This window comes from Perca flavescens, chromosome 2, assembly GCF_004354835.1.
Source record: "Perca flavescens isolate YP-PL-M2 chromosome 2, PFLA_1.0, whole genome shotgun sequence".
NCBI lineage: Eukaryota > Metazoa > Chordata > Actinopteri > Perciformes > Percidae > Perca > Perca flavescens.
In genome coordinates, this window is record NC_041332.1 from 39,825,559 (window position 1) to 39,846,305 (window position 20,747).

Consider the following 20,747-nt stretch of genomic DNA (forward strand, 5'->3'; position numbering starts at 1 on the left):
AATTTTGAATGGGCACTGGCAAAAAGGCACTTTTTATTAAAACAGATTGTTATCAAAATAAAATAGATTTTTTTTTTTTTTTTTATAAAACTATTAATACAGGCAAATTTTGAATGGGCACTGCACCCCAAAAACAGATTTTTCAAACAAAAAAACATAAAATGCAAAGACAGGGTTTCCTTTACAGTAGTGCCAAATAGAACATCGAAACAGAATTACATTTCTTATGTACTTGTCCCAAATATGAAGACTTAAGAACCAAATACGATAATTTAAAAAGGCAACCGCAATTCAATTTTTTGTACAGCCCTATTTCTGATACCGTGGTGGCAGAAATTTTGCAATGGTGTGCTTCCCCTACAAAATCAACAGAGGAAACACTGCACTTGTATTATTATATCTGATGTATTTAGTCCTTGTTTATTCTTATGCTTTGGCAACACCGATGTATTTTTTTGTAATGCCAAATCGGATGTGCCTTTGGTTTATACGGCGACGGCATTTTTGGGGCTTAAAAATGCAAAAAAGTGAAACCACCCGGTCAATAAGGTCAAATATATTTAACTTGATAAACTCTACGTCTGGCCCTTGATGCAATTCTCATTTTCCAGTGTGGCCCTCACTGAAGTTCAGTTTGACACCCCTGGGGCCTGTTTCACAAAACCAAGATAAGGGATTAAGCCGGGATTTCCTGGTTATCCTGGATGAATTTAGCCTTGACTCGGTTTCACGAAAGCAGAGGCACATAAATCACTATGGAGATTTATTCTGTGCAGCTAGCCTGGTCCTGACCAGGCTAACAGCCAGGATTTATTTAATCCTGTAACCTTTTCTGTTCACTCCGCAGTCGTTTTACCCTTTTGTTATCAGCCTGGATTAAAATACAACAGGTGCATATTGCTGTTCATTTAAGTACTGTTATTTAAAGTTGTGACCATTATTTTTTTTTTATAATTATAAATTTGTCATTGTTACTTTTATATTGCTGTATGAAGACTGCTGTTCATATTGTTGTAAGAATGTATGAATATATTATGGCAGTTGTTGAGATAATTAGAAAAGGCTGATCAAATTTCAAATGAGTTTTAAATGAAGTCTGTTACTAAGGGCAATACATACAATGCTGTACATTTCTATAGTTCCCCAATGCACCTTAAATTATTTTAGTTTATAATTTCTTTTTTTATTCTTTAACAATAAGGATCATGTTTGTTCTGCTTAAATGTGCATTGTATTTGGCATTCTTAGCACACAATTTGTGTTGTCCAGTAAACTGGGACTATAATTTGGGAGGATTGTACAATTTTAAGAACATATCCTAACTGTACAATCCTCCCAAATTATAGACTTAGTTCACTGGACCAGTAACTATCTAGTGATGTAGGCTACTGTACATTCATGTAACAACAGGGAGAGGACACCTGTTTCAGTACAGCGGCCGTGTTATTTTCTTTTTATTCAAATAATGTGTTTCACGTCATCATACTTCCACAAGAAGCTGCTGCTCACTCTGTATAAAGTATGTATAATGTGTATTCTCCATTTTGGCATCAGTAAATCTGTGATTGACCTCGCGGTCTTTTGAGGAAAGCCGTGGATGCGCATCTATCTGAATTAGTTCAGCTTGGCTCGACCAAGTCGCTCCTCCTCAGCCTGGCTTGGCCTTCGTGAAACGCACCAAGCCAGGATGCAGAGATTAGACTAGGTCAAGCCTCGCTTTATCAGTTAGCCTGGATTTATATATTCTGCTTTTGTGAAACAGGCCCCTGGTCTAAAGGGTAAAAACGCAAAAGTCTGAAGACATCCAGGTAGTCCGTTACGGAGTAGGCTACAGAAATTATAGGCTCCGGTTATCTAAAAGATTTTCAATGTAAAGGCTCTCTGCAATATTTAAATGATTTTGACAATGTGGATAAGGTTATTATAGTTCGATGACCATATGTAGGCTATTCATTCGAGCCAGAGTAGGCTACTAGAGTCCGGATCGGGCCGGATTTTTCTGTCCGAGCCTGGCCCGTGTCCGACAGAGCTGTGTCCGAGCCCGACCCGAGCCCGACAGTTAAAATCTCATCTTTTTTCCTTTCATACTAATGACACATGTAGGCTACGTTTGTTTGTGTGGTTGGCCTTTTATTATTAAGCAACTGTAGGAAGGCATTCGGAAATGTCAACAGATGAGCGCATCAGCGCACAGATGAGGGCAACAAGCGCACGTTAATCAGCTGTTAACATGTTCAATGTGTTAACCTTTCCTGTTCGCTTTGTTTCCGACCGTGATCAGAAAACCAGGGGAGACTCGTTACCTCCAGGGCCGACGTTATAAAATGAATAACCACTAACTCTGCTCTGGTTGCATCTACAACACGTCTGCTTCCTCTTTTTCTATCTCTCTTCTGCCCACTTACCACACACACTCACAAACCCACACGCACTCAGCTCTCTTAAATCTCCTTATCTCGATGATGTGACCGAGCACGAACGGACCCCGACCATAATTTCTAAATATCTGTCCGAACCCGGCCCGGCCCGTCGGGTACCGTCGGGACCCGTCGGGACCCGTCGGGACCCGTCGGCCTCGGGTATCCATGCCTTATAGGCTACAACGTTGTGACAGCGGCCAGCAGGCAGAGGAGGGTCTGCTTCAGCCTTCTCTGCCTGCTGCCTCTCGCTCTCAAGCAGCGGCTGAAGGGCTGCGAGGCGCAGGATACGGGTAGTGCTCCCGTGGGTGCTGTACTGTGGCTTATCACGGTCGACTGTGCCGGTCGTCATCAGACAAACACGCACCTCCACCTCCTCGTCTTTCCAAGCTTTTGTTGTTCGCTTCGACATGTTTTGGTTCCGCTCTACTAAAGGAGAGAAGTAGAAGCAAGGTTCTACGTAGGCGCAGACTTAGTGGTGTTGTGTGGCAGTGCCACATAGCCAACAGATGTTGACAAAGTTTCCTTTTGGGGACATAATTTGAAATTGGGAAAAATTTTAAGTTGGAAAAAAGGTATTAAACTGCAATATCGCAGAATATTGCAATAGGTTTAAAATAAAATATTGTATCGTGACATAAGCATGGTGATGACATCGTATTGTAAGACCTCTGGTGATTCCCACCCCTAATCGATATAGGATAAAATACTGACATTTCACCCAGCCCTACTGAAAACCAGTTCAAGTGACTCAAACATTCAAGTCAATCTTTATCTGTAATGACAAAATGTGTTTCACATATGCTTTGTTACCTGACTCTGCGCCGTCTCAGCACAGACATGGAGGAGGCTGGTTTCTGTGGTCGTGGGATAATGGGAATGGTGGCCAATTTAGGACGAGGAGGTGGTGGTGGAGGAGGCGGCGGCTGGTACCATGAGGGCTGGTGGAGAGGAGCAGAAATGTAAAGAGGGAATAATGACATTTTTTTCATATGCATTTGCTGATAATACATGTATCTTGTATAAACTGTAGAGATTGGAGTGAGTAATCTCTTCCTTCATTTCTCATTTTAAGGGAAATCGAGGGATTTATGAGGGAACTCCTTCACTCGTTGCGGAGTGAGAGCAGACGGCAGCTCAGCGCAGCTTGTTCTTCAGAGGCAGGTCCAGTGTTTCCTCCATGTTGATTTTGTAGTGGCGGCCCACCATGGTAAAATTTCTGCCACCACGATATCAGAAATAGGGATGCACAAAAAATGTAGTCGCGGTTGCCTTTTAAAATTATCCTGCCACTCACATTGCAATTTGACAACAAGTAGAACTATTCAGAGGTTATTGGGCCTGTCCAGTTTAACTCCACATACTGTTGCGTTGCTGTGGTTTATTTTCAAAACTGTTGCTTTCTTCCGAGTCAACTATTAAACGAACCACTCCACCAAAAACGTTGGGTCCGTTCTTAGTGTAGACCTGATGTAGATGTGCCCTATAGTTCCTCAAAAACTACAGTTCAATCACAACTGAAAATATGCCTCACTGTGTGGCCGGGCGGGTTGTTCGAACAGACCTGCCCCCACTGCTAAAAAAAAAAAATCCTAAAAGGAAACACTGAGGTCATTTAATCAGCATTAACAAACAGTTTCTTGCTTTAGCCAACAGGGTTCTGAAATCCTCCCTCTAGCCCCCTCCTCAAATACTACTGACATGCATTACCCAATTGTCTGCTGTTGTCTATTTATGCATTTGTGATGCAGAGAATTATATAATGTACCGAAAACAAAATCCACCGGCCTTGGTTTTGTGGCTAATAAACAAACAATCCATCTATTCAAATGTTGATTCAGAATTTTAATGTCAATGCTTGAATGAAGCTTCAAACGATACAGCCCAAACGGTAGTCTACAAAACATTCTGGGATGGAAGAAAAACGTGCTGTGATTTATTGGTATTTTCTTCATTTCACAATCGTCTTGGGCAGTCTGACACAATGAAGGTGCCTTAACAAAATAGCCTAGGGAAGGAACTTATTTTGGTGGAACATGTGTACGTTAAAAAGTTGTTCTAGTACAACAGAAAACTCACATTCGACAAATAGTCTAGATTATGGTTTTATTACGCCGACTTGCGTAGTAGTCTTCAACTTGAGTCATCTTCACTTCAGCCCATCTAATCTGCTGTCGGCTGAATTCCTCTGTGTTTGTGTGTGTGGAGGAGCTTAGCCCGACACAGAGCAGGAGAGAGGCTGCAGCGTGATGATAAATACTACAGTTTTAACCCTGGGAGCCATTTAATACAGATTTTCAGAACCCATCCCTAAATAAAAGGATTTTACGTTTTCGTTGCGGTTTGGGAAGTCTTTTGCCAGGTGTTTATCGCGGATGTTCATATTGCGAGAATGAAAATATATGATTAATAGGTCAGCACTAATTAGAATCATTACTAATGTGGGGAGTGTCTAAAAAGTTAAGGATGCTTACTCGCTTTGGCCACTTGACAATGGGTTTTCCTGTGTAGGACATTTTGGGATTGTCATTGGCATGTTCCTTCAATAGAGCCTGCAAGACAGTAGAGAAATAAGTGGTGGGATAGAAAGCAAGCACACACGTACACACACACGCACACACGCACACACACACACCTTGATATGTGTAATGAGTGCCGGGGCATTGTGTATGCCCGCTGGGACACACTTTTTGTTGGAGGGCAGAGCCTCCAGTTTACCGAGGAGATTCCACATTCCCTCCAGTTCAAGGGGAGTCAAATTAATTTTAACTGCAGGCTTATCCGATTGCTGCTCTGAAGAGTCTTCATCACTGCCCCCACTATCCTCCTCCTTCACCTGTTCACTAGCTGGATCTGGGCCTGCCGGCTTCTTCAGACCTGACAGAAGAAATAAGTTACATATTCTATTTACAACCAAATTACACAAAAAAAACCTCATGAAAAAGTTCTCCTCATACATATACCCCGAATGTTAGCCTGTGTTCATACCAATGCCCAGCGTGTGTTTCTGAAACTCTGGTGTGAGGTAGGAGGTCTTTGTCAGGCTGAAGACATAGCGCTCCAACACGTACCAGCACATCTCGTAGAAGAAGGGGTAACGAAACTTCAATGGAACCTAGAGTGGTAGTAAAACAGGCACTTTACCGTTTCACAATCCATCACTTCCTGTCATTTACACCTTATGGACAAGTTTTTTTCCCCTACCCGCGTTCTGTCTTCTATATTACAGATGTTAAGTTGCATAGGGATGTTGAAGCTGTGCAGAAAGTTTCCTCCAAACACCATAGAGTCCACAGGGGTGTAGACGGCATGAATCCAACCTGAGTAGAACACACACACACAAAATATAGGTTCCATTTCTCTCACATCATTGGAATCCTTTAACATACAGTGTGCGTAAGTGAGTTAATAGTATACCAGAGGGTATGATGAAGGTGCAGCCCTGCTTCAGTTCAATCCTCTGGCATTCAGATGCTCGGTCTCCGAGGAAAATGTCTCCCTGTTTTCCCGACAGCACCCAGTTCTCATATAGCTCCAGGTTCTGAGGGGTGGGAGGGATCAGCCAGAACACCTGAAAACACACAACTGCAATTCAAACCACACGCCGCTCACTGAACCAGTTAACAGCACGTGGTCACTTTCTAGTTGTTCACGGAGTAAAACAGAAATAATTTAAAACATCCCCTCAAAGTCTGGACTGTACATTTTTAAATAACTGGTTATACAACACATAAGAACAGCATTCTTGTTTTAAGTTAAACATCCACCCCTTTAAAAAAGGAGCCTGAATCAGAAACTATGAGGCTGTAACAGAGGAGATGGTGCTTTCCAAATATTGGCTGAACACCCTCTGGCCCCACCTTGCTCCCTCTGAGTATGTGGTACCACACTGAGGTCCCGCCAAAGTCAATGTGAAAGTCTGTGTAGCAGCCCTCGACACTCATCAGACAGTATCTGCAGAGACACACAAAAATCAGCAATGTTTATGTTCAAATATCAATTCATTATTTTATCTAACCAAGGTCATCTCCAAATTAAGAAATTCATTATTTAATTGGCTCAATTCAAAAAGTAATTAGTAAGATTTGACTCCAGATAAAGTGAACATTGGGGACATACTTCTGTACTTTGGGGTATTGCATGTCATTGATAGAGTTGGTTGAGTCTCTCTGTCTCTCTTTCAGGTGACGAGGCCACATGTTGTCCACCCAATCTATTAGGTCTACCTACACCACACACACACACACACACACACACACACACACACACACACACACACACACACACACACACACACACACACACACACACACACACACACACACACACACACACACACACACACACACACACACACACACACACACACACACACACACACACACACACACACACACACACACACACACACACACACACACACACACACACACACACACACACACACACACACACAGAGACAAAACAAGACAGACATCAGCTTGATTTACCATTTCTCAAAAGACAACAGACTACCATTTTAAGAGTACAGAGGCAGAATCACTGTAGTTGCTACTGCAGTTAGGCATGATCCTTGGTACATGGGGCGCAGGCTCAACCAGGTGAGCTACAGACTTTTTCAAAAATGTTTCAAATTGTTTGGCATCAGAGCTTCTACAAATTGTGAACATCTCTTCTATCAGATGTTTTTCCAGAGCTGTTTTTCAACCACTTAACAACTTCTTGTCACTAAACAACTTCTTTGAGGTCTTCCAGTCAGGTTTTTTTTTTTTTTTTAACCCAACCGCAGAACTGAGACTGCTCTAGTTAAGGTCTTCAATGACATCCACTTAAATACAGAGAGTGGAAACGTTTCAGTCAAAGTATTGCTTGATCTCAGTTTTGCATTTGACACAGTTGACCATAACACATTACTAGACCGAGTGTGAAATTAAGTTGGACTTTCTGGCACACTACAAAACTGGTTTAAATCCTACTTAAAAGAACAGGGACTACTTTGGGTCTATAGGCAATTCATATCGGTAATGTATCGGAGTGGCCAAATATGACACACTCCATTTTGGGGCCTCTTCTGTTTAACATCTACATGCCTCCATTGGCTCAAACTTTGGAAAACAACTAAATAAGTTACCAGAATTATGCAGACGACACACAAATTTAACCATATCACCAGGGGACTATGGTCCAAAAAAAGTGCAGGAAGTGCATTGAACAAATAAACTATTAGATGTGCCAGAACTTTCTTCAATTAAACAAAACCAAGGTAGTTGTTTTAGAGCCAAACAGGAACAATTACGAGTCAGTGCTTAACTTGAATTAGCAATGTTAAAACAACAGACAGAAATCTTGTTGTAGTCATGGACTCAGACCAGAATTTCAACAGCCACATTAAGAAAATTAAAAAGTCAGCCTACTATCATTTTAAGAATATGTTGAGGTTTGGGACACCATGGTAGCTCACGTGGCTAAGCGCACGGCTCATGTACGCAGCGGCCAGGGCCCGAATCCGACCCGCGGCCCTTTGCTGCATGTCATTCCCCCTCTCTTACCCCTTTCCTGTCTTCAGCTGTCCTATTGAATTAAAGTACTCATATTATGCTTTTTCCCCCCTTTCCTTTATTGTGTTATATCTCTTTGTGCATGTTATAGGTTTACAAAGTGAAAAAGCCCAAAGTCCACTCCAAAGGGACTTACCATCTCCCACAGAAAACACTGTTCACAAACCGCTCCAAACAGCTCTATTGTAGTCCAGCCTTTACTTCAGAGACAAACACTCGTCACTTTGTAACACACGTTATAATGCTCGCCTAGCTGCTAGTGTAGCACGCCCTCATACTCTGCTTCTGACTGGCTAGTAGTCCTTAGGTCCTAGACCCTAGACCTAGAGTGAGTGCACATGAGTGCCTCACTCTGTAGCTAAAACAGAGAGTTCAACACACAGGGTGAAAAGAGGAGCTGCAGCAATGTGCAGTACAACAAAAATATAGTGTTTTCTGAAAATTAAACCATGTAAACCTATTCTTATATAACCTATAAATACAATTATGAACCTGAAAATGAGCAGAATATGGGCACTTTAAGACCAAAAATCTAAATTCACAAATAATAGAATATATCAAGGGTTGAAGGATTCAGGTCTCAGCAGGATTTTGGTTATCCATGCATTTCTTTAGTAGACTTGACTACTGTAAAGGGGTCTCTTTAAAAAAATAAATAAAAATAAATAAACAATCAGACAGCTGAAGCCAATTCAGAAAGCGGCTGCTCATGTCCTCACTAAGAAAAAAGAAAGTGGATCACATCACTCCATTTCTGAGGTCTGTACTGACTTCCTGTCTCTCAGTAAATTGATTTCAAAATACTACAGTTGGTTTATAATGCACTGAATGGTTTATTTCGGACCTGCTGCTACATTATGAACCACCCAGACCTCTCCAGTGTTCTGGGTTAGTTCTGCTTTCTGTCCCCAGAGTCAGAACTAAACATGGAGTAGCAGCGTTCAGTTTTTATGTACCGCATGTCTGTATCAAACTCCCAGAAGACTGTAGGTCAGCTTCAACTCCGTTCTTCAAATCAAGGTGGAAGACTTTTTGCCGCTGCCTTCTATTAAAGTGATGGTTCGGAGTAATTTCACCCTAGGGTCCTTTGCACCATGAGCTCGAGCCAAACAACCCCCCAGAAGCTTTTTTCACCTGGGTCTAACATTGGGAGAGTTAGCGTAGAGTAGCATTATCAGCTGAATAGCTTATTAGCGCAGGGGCTAATGGACCCAGGTTTGTATCTCGTAAATGACTCCACTAATAATGCCCGAAATGATATCAAACTTCTACAGTAGTACATATAGTTTATGTACTCATAAAACGATGGATTGGAAAGTTTGTAAGTACACCAGAAGTTTATGAACACTTGCCTGCTCTCTTCTGCTGTTGTTGCAGCTGCTGCTGCTGCTGCTGCTGCTACCTGCAGTTAGACTGGTGCTTAGGGCAGTCTACAAATTACTACACCGAAAAGAGATACAACAAAAATATTTATTAATTTAATGATTAAATAAGGTAATGTCTCCAAACTTACCTCAATTATTACTTGTCTCCTGCTAGTTATACTACAGCATTTACTTAAAAAAAAAAAAAAAGTTACATTAAAAAAATATTTTTGTTGCATCTCTTTTCGGTGTTGTAATTTGTAGACGTCCCTAAGCACTCGTCTTACAGCAGCAACAACAGCAGAGAGCAGAAGCCAGCAGGCAAGTGTTATTTACATAAACTTCTGGTGTACTTACAAACTTTCCAATCCATCGTTTTATGAGTGCATAACCTATATGTACTACTGTAGACGTTTGGTATCATTTTGGGCATTATTAGTGGGGTCGTTTACGAGATACAAACGTGGGTCCATTAGCCCCTGCGCTAAGCTATTCAGCTGATAACGCTACTCTACGCTAACTCTCCCAATGTTAGACCCAGGTGAAAAAAGCTTCTGGGGGTTTGGATCGAGCTCATGGTGCAAAGGACCCTAGGGTGAATTACTCCGAACTATCACTTTAAATCAAGTAATTTTAAATGTATTACATTGCACTGTAACTTTTACTCTTATATTTCATACCTGTCTTATTTTATTTTAGCATGTTTTTATGGTCTACTTTTTTGACTGTTCTTTAATTTCCTTTTAATGTTTTATGTAAAGCGCTTTGAATTGCCGTGCTGAAATGTTCTATAAAAAAAAATTGCCCTGACTTTCATAAAGTGTGTGTACGTACCGTGGTAGGTCTCCTGACCAGGTTCTCCAGCTTGGTGTGGCTGAACTCCAGGCTGATGACATTATAGAGCTTCTCTCTCTGAGATGGAGGGGTCTCGTAGTAACGCGTCCACTGGGCCATGGACATCTCTGTTCCCTTCTGAGTGCTCACGTCCATCACATCTATCATACGTCTGCTACCTGAGAGGTTTTTTGTTGTCAATGGTTAGTCACAGCAAGCCAAAATAATCTGGTCAAAGCCGCAGCAGACAGGATACAGTTGAGGTTATTGTTTTCAATATAGAAATTTACCAATTTAATACTTAATATACATAATCTTTTCAGTAATATACAATTTAAGTGATTAGTTGACCGACAGAAAATTGAGACAATTTTGATGATCAATGTAAATTGAGGACTTTATCAAGCAAAAAATAAGTTTATCAGTGAGGTGTATGTACTACACTGCAGCCAGGAGTCTCTGAACGGGTCCAACAGAGGTTGAATGTGCATCTGCAGGTCTACGTTATAAACGTGTAGTGTATGAAATGTCTGTATCCTTACTGGCTGCATTTTTTATTAACTAGGATGGTTGCAGGATTACATCTCTCGCAAATGTACTGGCACCATTTCATACCCTCTAACTCTCCCTGCTGCTCGCTTACTCATTGAACTAAACATCCAGTAACTACTGTTTTCATTCTGTAATTTTCTCTGCTTTCCAGCATTTGCAACTTCAGTGTAGAGGATTGTAATGTTTAGTAATATCTGCTACCTTTTGGGTTAAATACACAGCTGTGCTGTAGATAAATATAAAATCTTTGTCTTCTAAAGCAGTACAAATTTAATATCAGATAACCATATTGATCCATTCTGACTGACACATGGCTGTGTCATGAAGAATATGTTAACCTAAATGAATCTATGGCTCCAAGTCATCTTCATACTCCTATTCCGCGAGGCTCTGGCCGAGGAGGGGGAGTTGCAGTCATTTTCAACTCAAGACTAATAATTAATCCTAAACTAAATTATAACTCGTTTGAGAGCCTTGTTCTTAATCTTTCACATCACAACTTGGAAAACATTACAGACAATTCTATTTGTTGTAGTGTACCATGCTCCAGGTCTGTATTCTGAAATTGTATCATGTTTATTCCTTAAATCAGACAAAGTAATTATTGTAGGTGATTTTAATATTCACGTAGACGTTGATAACTACAGCCTTAATATTGTTTATCTTACTACTAGATTTGATTGGTTTCAGTCAGCGTGTACATAAGGACTATGTTTAACTGCTCCTCAGATCTCTGCAGGGTAAATCCAGACAGCTAGCTAGACTATCTGTCCAATCTGAGTTTTCTGTTAAACAACTAAAACAACCTTAGAACGTACATGTTCCACCATGTTCCTTTCCGAGGCTCTTTTGCAGAGGAAACGTTGCTCCGTCCGGTACTCAGACAATTGTGATTGGTTTAAAGAAATGCCAATAAACCAGAGCACGTTTTTCTCCCATCCCAAAATGCTGTGTGGACTAGCCAGACCCTCCTCCGCAGTGCTGGGAAGGAAGGTCTGGCAATGCAAGACTAATCGAATAGTGCTATAGCTAATTTTAAGGAAGTGATGCCATGCCTTAATATAACACAGGACTCTTATGTTAACTTTAGTCCCTCCCAAAGTGATAATTTTGTAGACGGTGCTGCAGCCTTGCAACAGACGACATTAGACTCTGTTGCTCCTCTCAAAAATAAGGTGATGAAACAAAAGGAAATTAGCACCTTGGTATAACTCCCAAACCTGCAAATTAAAAACAAACCTCGCGAAAACTTGAAAGTAAATGGCGTTCCACCAATCTGGAAGAATCTCGCTTAGACTGGCAAGACAGCCCGACAACATATAGGAAGGCCCTCAGAAATGCCAGAGCAGACTATTACTCATCATTAACGGAAGAAAATAAGAACAACCCAAGGCTTCTTTTCAGCACTGTAGTAAGGCTGACTTCATGAGCTTCTTTAATGATAAAATTAAAACAATTACATTTAAAATTATATCTAATCGTCCCTTTCTCTCCAAGATCCTTGAGAAGGTAGTCGCTAATCAGTTATGAGACTTTCTACATAATAGTTTATTTGAGGATTTTCAGTCAGGATTTAGAATGCATCATAGCACAGAGACGGCACTACTGAAAATTACAAAAATCTTGTCTTATTAGATCTTAGTGCTGCATTCGTCACTATTGACCATGGCCTCCTGTTACAGAGACTGGAACATTTAATTGGCACTAAAAAAGGAACTGCACTAAGCTTGTTTGAGTCCTATTTATCAAACCAATCTCAGTTTGTCAATATTAACGATGAATATTCCAGGTACGCTAAAGTTAGTCATGGTGTTCCACAAGGCTCAGTGCTTGGACCAATTATATTCACCTTCCGCTTCCTCTAGGCAATATTATTAGGAAACACTATTCATTTTCACTGTTATGTGGATGATACCCAATTATACCTATCGATCAAGCCAGATGAAACCAGTCAGTTAATTAAACTTCAAGCATGCATTAAGGACATAAAAAAACCTGGATGACCTACAATTTCTTGATCATTTTCTGCATCAGTGTCTCTTTGTACCAACCGCCAGCGGCAGATGGCCGCCCAATAAGAGCCTGGGTCTGTCCAAGGTTTCTGCCTGTAAAAAGAAAGTTTTTCCTCGCCATTGTCAAACCAAATGCTTGCTCTTGGGTGTTGGGGGGAGGGGATTAGGGGAAATTGTTGGGTCTTTGTAAATTATGGAGTATGGTCTAGACTTACTATCTCTGTAAAGTGTCCTGCGATAATTTCTGTTGTGATTTCACACTATAAATATAATTGAATTGTGTGTGTGTGTATACATACATACATACATACATACATACATACATACATACATACATACATACATACATACATACATACAAAAATCATTAGCTAGCTCCAGATTCTGGAATGTGAGGATATTGTTATATCATTGTAAGTTAATTAAACAGTTCTTGTTTTGGGATTTATTGACTGTTATTGTTAGAGAATATAAGTAGCCTGGATGCCAGCCGAACTTAGCCCCGCCCACAACATTTGAGGTCACGAAGTTCGGTCTGGACTAGATCCGTTGAGGAGCAATTATGCTCGAACAAGATCTGTTCGGACCAATCAAACTGTCGGACAAATGATCAACAGTAACAGAATCAACCACGTCACCAAAGAGTGCTTGGGTTGAATTGGTTTACGACAGGTGGCTGCCGCTGGAGAATTGAGATGTGTAGATTCCACCATCGCGTCTGTTACAGAAAATATCGACTATTTTAAAATCCTCAACCGGCCTGTTTCAAACCAGCTGATGGTGTGGCCGCGACTCAGCTGTTCAAGTGGCAGAAGCTGGTTTTAGAACGTAAGAGGCTTCACCTGTTTCAACGGCCAATAGAGAAGTCAGCTGGTAAAGTCAGATATAAACTATATGAATAAAATGATCATCAATTTCATTTCTGCGTTACAAACAGCTTTACGAAATGGCCGAGTTTTAGACAGAGCGGAGCCTTAACAACCGCCCGAAAGCATTGTAACGTTATATGGTGGAGCGAGATAGAGAGAGAGGGAGGGAGCGCCCAGCGGCGTTAGAACAAAGCCGTGAATCAGAGAAACAAAACTTTTTCACCGATTCATCTCTAGAAATGCAACTGTAGCAAGCATGTCACTATCGTTATCCACATTTATATTTATATATTACAAATGATATATCCAGCTTCAAAAAAGTCTTGTGTCTCTTACAAGTGGCGAACTCATAAACTCGCCGTTTTCATGGTCTAAAAAATATTCACTAACGTTGTGTTTTCGTTGTTCCCGATCGTTTACATGCTTAGCTAAATAAACGATAGATGTATTTAGAAAACCAAGGAGATGTAATCATTATGTCGTGCTATCTGCTAGCTAGCTACTAACTAGTGCTAGCAGTTAGCCTGCAGTTTACAGAGCTCATCTTCATCTCTCATCCACGTTACAAGCTTTACAGCATACAGCCCTCGGATGTATCATAAGAGAGAACCAAGGCCACGTAATCACTGTGTCTGTAGCTAGTAACGTTATGTAGGCATGTTCTTAATACAGCCATGCTAGCTAACCCTGATGTTAGCAACTAGCTAGCTAGCCGATAGCCCCGCCAGTTTGGGAAACCCTAATCACGTTACATCGACGTAACAGGCTTTACAACATACATACATCCCTCGGATGTATCATAACTTCATAAGATAATACCATGGACGTATTAATAGAACACGTGAATTACAACAGTAGCTATATCCGTTATTACAGCTAGCCACATGAGCTCGGGAGAACAGTAATGTAAGCGGGCGTGCGCAGTCCCGTGGGTCTGCTCGCGTCCATTATGCGCGGTCATCATTCCAAATTTAATAATTCTGGATTCGCTTCTAGTGAATGTTAAAAATGTTAAAAACGTGACGTTTTAAACAAGGACCCTTTCAGTGTTCGGGCTGGTAGGTTCTCTCGCTCTTCCTGGGGGCTTGGTTGAGTTCTGTTGACAGTTGAGGTCTGTTGCTCTGATTGGTTGTAATTCTATCCAATGACTGCAGAGGCATTTTCTTTCCCGATTTGGTTGGAACACGGCCCGTAATCACAGCCCAATGGAGCGGTTTCAGACTCACATTCTGACTAGAATCTGAGTATGACCACGTCAGGCTAGAATATAAGACCTTTGAATCATTTTAAATATTTAATAGACTACATTATTCATCAGTAAATTATTCTACACATTAATTAAATATGTAATAATCATTAGTTGGTCTTTATTCAATGACATTTTGACAGGACTAAACCTGAGACTCATAGCAAGCATCTAATTCATTAATAAATAAATAAATAAATAAATAAATAAATAAATAAATAAATGAAAACAATTTCTGATTCTTACCAACAAACATCTTGACATCATTGACACTGAAGTCAGGATCGGGCATCCTACAGAACAAAAAGTGGTTACTCAACATTTGGAAGTCTCATTTGTTAGGTTACAAATCATGTATCATCAATGTTTTCCCAATAAAGAAGAATGAACAAGCAAATTATCAAAATACTTGATAAAAAGAATGAGGTAGTAAGATGATGAGAATAAAGGAGTAAGAAAAAAAAAAAAAAAAAAAAAAAAAAAAAAAAATGGATGCCTACTTGAGTCCCAGTCCATCAGGCTTCTCAAAGACGATTGGGTCCCTCAGGCCGCCTCTCTGGATGAACTCAAATGTCAAGTCTAAGAAAGAAACAAACAACAAAATGTGACAGAGACCTCTTTTTATCCCTTTTATTATTTTGATACTAAAAGTGGAAAGAATGAGCCGAAATAATGATATAACAGCATAAATATAATAGTAGATTCTCATTTATAGGATAGTATTGTAAGAGGTGTATTGGAAGTGGCACATCACTTTATAGATAAAAGGGTATGATTTTTCTGTGAAAAAAAAAAAAAAAAAAAAAATCAATTTTTTTTATTTGTTAGGTACAGGGTTTATTTTTGTTTCCCCTGATTGCCAAGACTTGGGAGAAAAATTTTCAAAAGCCGAAAGTCTTGTTCATTATTATAGGATTTCAATAATCTGTGAAATTCAATTTCTGTTAAGTTTTGTCTTTATAGTCATATAAAAATGTATACATTCATGTGATATCCCTGCAGCACACATATCCTGAAAGCCAAGTTGTCCTGGAAAAAATTATGTCTATTACTTAATTGTGTATAACAGGGTTGAGGTTATACAAGTAGGGCTGGGCAATAGATCAATATTATATTGACGATATAGGAGACTTTTAAATATCGGAATATTGATATGACGCGTTGTCTTTTCCCTGGTTTTAATGGCTGCATTACAGTAAAGTGATGTAAATGGACTGTATGTATAGTACTTTTCTAGTCTTTAGAAAAGCGCTACATTTTTGTTGCGCTTAATATAGTACAGGAACTAGTGGTGCACGATATATCGGCCGATATGGTCATTTTTTTTTTACACATCGGTATCGTTCCGATGTCAAAATAGGGCCGATGTGAATCATTCCTGTGTATTTGACGTGTGTAGGCTTAGATGTGTGTGTGAGAATTTAGATTTAAATCTGACCTGTGGAGGGCAGTAATACGCTTAACAGCGTCTATACTGCTGAAATCAGAAGAAGAAGAAGAAGAAGAAAAAGTGGGCGGGGATGTTGGTTTTTGCAGACAGAATCTGCAGCGAAGTGGGACACTGGAAACTTTAGTAGACCACCGGCTCTCGGTGGGCGGGGGAGAGATGAATGTTCGGAAATAAGAGGTTGCTGTTCGGTTGCTGCGGCCCGCCGTACAGGTTAGTTTGACCAGCGGGCAGCAGCGGCGGCCGGAGCGGGCAGCAGCGGCGGCCGGAGCGGGCAGCAGCGGCGGCCGGAGCGGGCAGCAGCCGCGATCATGGGGGGACATTCTCAGCGGTGAAACGCAAACGGGGGCTGGAGTATAGCTAACCTAGCTAGGTGGAAAGCTAACGCTAGCCAGCCACCTGTTCCATCAATCCTGGTTGCAAGTGTCTGCTCATTAGACAACAAACTGGAGTACATCCAACTTAAACGAAACTCCCATCGCGAGTTCAGAGACTACTGCGTTTTTCTTGTTGTGGAAACATGTCGCCGGGTAAGAGTGGAGATTTTGTTAACAGGGACTTGTGCAGAAATTAGCTGCTTGTATCCAACTAAATGCTAACTGCTGGAGAAGTTTGTGACTAGTAAATGCCGACCGTTTTACATTTTATGCAAATTTACAACCGTGTTTATAATCTGCTACATTTAGCTATTGCACACACACGTAAAGTTCAGCTAATGCATACTAGTATTAGCGCTTTGTTGACTGTAAACACCCGTTTCGTATGTTTTTAAACTATTTTAAATGTGTAACCATTACAGCCACGGTGAAATGTTTCGTGTATATGGTTGAAATGACAATAAAACACATTTGGGTTGAGTTGAATGCTGCCTCACTGTCGGTCTGTAGGTGGATGTGGCTTGGGAGTAGAGTCTAAGCAGCGAAGCAAGTGCATTCTGGGATTTGGTGTCTTTCATCCATATGAGCAAAAAACACATTTTCTGGCTTATCTCGGCCTAGAAGGCACCAATTTCTAGAATTTCAAGGGTTAGGCGGTCCTTCGGGTCCTTGTGACCCAAAGGACAAAACAAGGGTTAATACAGCACCTTAGTGCTTGTTTGTACAACAGTTTGGCCAGCTTAAACTGTGTTTAAATGTGCTCTAGAAACAAACTTTCTTACTTACTTTACAAGAGACAGGGTTTAGAGAGCAATTCTCAACAAAATAAACGGAAGTACATAACCCTTGTGTTGTCCTTTGGGTCCCGGTGACCCGAACAAGGGTTAAGTACTTGGCAGTTACTGTACTTCCAGTTCAGACTGCAAAAGCCAGTGTCTGTTCAGTCCAGTTTGTTCTGGCTCCATTTTCACATTTTACCTCTTTCAATACTTTTGGCTTTGGCCATTTAAGGCCTACTACAGTACTTTAAAGTTTTGAACTGTTGTACAATGTTCACAGAATACAGTGACTTGGTCTCAAGTGAGTTAGATGTTTATTGTGAATACTCAGGGTTGGCTTATTCATAGTGTGAATTCAGGACACACTTGTATCCTTTTAAAAATGTATTTTTATATAAATATTTATTTTTTCTTCTGAAAATGTGATGACTACTTGGTACGATATTTTGCACACAGGTAAAGGTGCCCAATATCAGTGATTTCTGAAAATAAATCACAAAAGTTAAAAAAAATGCCTTTTGGAAAATAGTTCCTTATTTGATTATCATAAAAAATGTGTTCTATGCAGAGATATCGACATCGGTAAATATCGGTATCGGCCATAACAGCAATATTAATATCTGTTATCGGTATCGGCCACAATTTTCACATCGGTGCATCACTAACAGGAACCATTCACCATTTAGACACACATTGATACACTATGGCCGAGACTGCCACCTGCTTATCAGATGAACATTCACACAGCATCAGGAGCAATTCGGGGTACAGTGTCTTGCCCGGGGACACTTCAACATTGGACTGCCAGAGCCAGGGATCGAACCACCAACCTTCCGATTGGCAAGTGACCGCTCTTTCACCTGAGCCACAGCCGCCCGATGATGTAGTTTTCTGAATTTACCAGAGGGTTCTATTTTTTTGCTTTTAACCACTTCGTAATTACATCCACATTATTGATGATTTTTTAATAAAAAATCTCATGTTTTGTGAAAGCACCAACAGTCAACCTTACAATATCGCCATCGATGTACTTTGTCAAAAATATTGTGATATTAGATTTTTTCCCTATCGCTGAGATCTATATAGAAGCATTATTACACAAGGAGACAAGGCAACCCAAATATTGAAAAAATAATGGCTTAGGCCCCATAGGGTTATCTACCGTTGTTCTCAGGTAATCGTTTGTGTCCAGCTCTGGCACAACTTTATCAAGAAAAACTTCTCTCCAACGTTAAGTGCCTTTCTCACTCAGCTTCTCCAATCCGAGAACCAGCTTTCCACATAAAAAAAAACCTCACCAACTTGTAAACCTCACTGACTGTGTCCACCTACCTTTTCCTTCCATGCGCAAGACCCGGTTAGAGCTGAACCTCTGACTGTGGACTTTCTCCTCCAGATCAAACATCCTCCTTCCATCAATTTCCTCATCTGAGATGCCATCGTCATGGTAACGTCGTCTGGTACCAGCCCGCTAGGAAGATGGAGGGAAGGGCAGATGCGTGAAAATGTAATATGAGGCATAGGTGACAGAGAAAAGGACAAACGGTTGAAGGAGGAGACAAACGAGGACCGGAACTGAATCTTAAAGGGGTGATAGAATGATTGTATAGGGCATTTCACACAGTTCCTTATGGTCTCATAATGGGGTATGTAACATTGGTTGGGCTGAAAATGGCTTGGTTGATATTTTATTGGCCCTTATGCATCCCTGCGTTTTGGCCCTAAGAGACAGAGACACACAGAGACACACACACAGAGACACAGAGACACACACAGAGACACACACACAGAGACACAGAGACACACACAGAGACACAGAGACACACACAGAGACACACACACAGAGACACAGAGACACACACAGAGAGACACACACACAGAGAGACACACACAGAGAGACACACACACAGAGAGACACACACAGAGAGACACACACAGAGAGACACACACAGAGACACACACACACACACACACACACACACACACACACACACACACACACACACAGGTGATAATGCCATTCTGGTCTTGTTGGATCTTAGCGCTGCATTTGACACTGTAGACCATGGTTCACTACTAGAGCGTCTTGAACAGTGGGTTGGTATCAAGGATACAGCTCTAAACTGGTTTCACTCCTACCTCCACCAAAGATCTTTCTCAGTATCCATAGGCCAGTACTCTTAGTACTACTCATCCCTTGCCCCTGTGTCTTATGGTGTCCCTCAGGGATCCATTTTGGGTCCAGTACTCTTCAGCCTTTATATGCTCCCCTTAGGGAACATAATCAGAACATTTAATATCTCATTCCATTTCTATGCAGATGACTCCCAAGTGTACATCCCAATTAAATCCAGCAACTCCATTCAGCCTATTTTAGACTGTTTGAAAGAAAAGAAAATATGAATGGCTAACAATTTTCTTCAGTTAAATGATAACAAAACTGAAGTTATCGTCTTTGGTCCTTCAAAATCCAAAACTGCCATCCCTGCCGACCTTGGTCCCCTTGCCCCCTATGTTAAACCCCATGCACGTAACTTGGGTGTTATTTTAGACTCCCATCTTAACCTGGAGAAACAAATATCTTCTGTTGTAAAGTCCAGTTTTTAAACCAACTAAGAATACTTTCTAAACTCAAGTCTGTTCGGTCATACAATGATCTGGAAAAAGTCATCCATGCTTTCATAACCTCCCGCTTAGACTATTCTAACTCTCTCCACTTTGGTCTCCCTCTGACTCTGGTGGCACGGCTTCAGATGGTCCAAAATGCAGCAGCTAGGCTGCTCACGAATACAAAAAAGCATGAACACATTACACCTTTCCTAGCCTCCTTGCACTGGCTTCCAGTCCAGTCTAGGATACAACTCAAAATACTGTTGATGGTTTGTAAAGCTCTTCACACCCTGGCCCCCAGCTATATAGCGGATATCATTCATCTTCACGTAGCCCCCAGGTCCCTAAGATCCTTTAGCCAAGGCCTCCTCCATGTCCCACGGTCCCGGCTTAAGCAAAAAAGTTACAGAGCCTTTTCGATTGCTGGCCCTCAGCTGTGGAACCGACTGCCACCTGACATCAGAAATGCCCCTTCAATTGTGATATTCAAAGCCAGGCTCAAAACTCAACTTTTTACATTGGCCTTCCCAGCATCTTAATTGTCTTATCCTGCTAGGTTTGTAATTAAGCGTTTGTCTTTCAATGTACTTTTTAGCCTAAATCACTGATTTGTACGTGTGTTTTATTTTTTTTGTACAGCACTTTGGTCAGCGCGAGCCGTTTAAATGTGCTATAGAAATAA

At 40.9% G+C, this 20,747-nt stretch overlaps 1 protein-coding gene across 1 annotated transcript in view; it reads right to left on the reverse strand.

The window, feature by feature from the left end:
• Window positions 1–20,747, reverse strand: part of kdm2aa (lysine (K)-specific demethylase 2Aa) — a 53,814-nt gene that overhangs the window by 20,630 nt on the left and 12,437 nt on the right. Inside the window, exons 2-13 of the mRNA XM_028594406.1 lie at window positions 18,788–18,926; window positions 15,353–15,431; window positions 15,099–15,145; window positions 10,174–10,352; window positions 6,537–6,643; window positions 6,278–6,371; window positions 5,835–5,988; window positions 5,622–5,737; window positions 5,406–5,532; window positions 5,053–5,294; window positions 4,892–4,969; window positions 3,231–3,358 (exon numbers count right to left, since the gene is read on the reverse strand). Of these exons, the coding sequence (XP_028450207.1) occupies window positions 3,231–3,358; window positions 4,892–4,969; window positions 5,053–5,294; window positions 5,406–5,532; window positions 5,622–5,737; window positions 5,835–5,988; window positions 6,278–6,371; window positions 6,537–6,643; window positions 10,174–10,352; window positions 15,099–15,145; window positions 15,353–15,431; window positions 18,788–18,926 (1,490 nt within the window). The remainder of the gene's footprint in view (window positions 1–3,230; window positions 3,359–4,891; window positions 4,970–5,052; window positions 5,295–5,405; window positions 5,533–5,621; window positions 5,738–5,834; window positions 5,989–6,277; window positions 6,372–6,536; window positions 6,644–10,173; window positions 10,353–15,098; window positions 15,146–15,352; window positions 15,432–18,787; window positions 18,927–20,747) is intronic.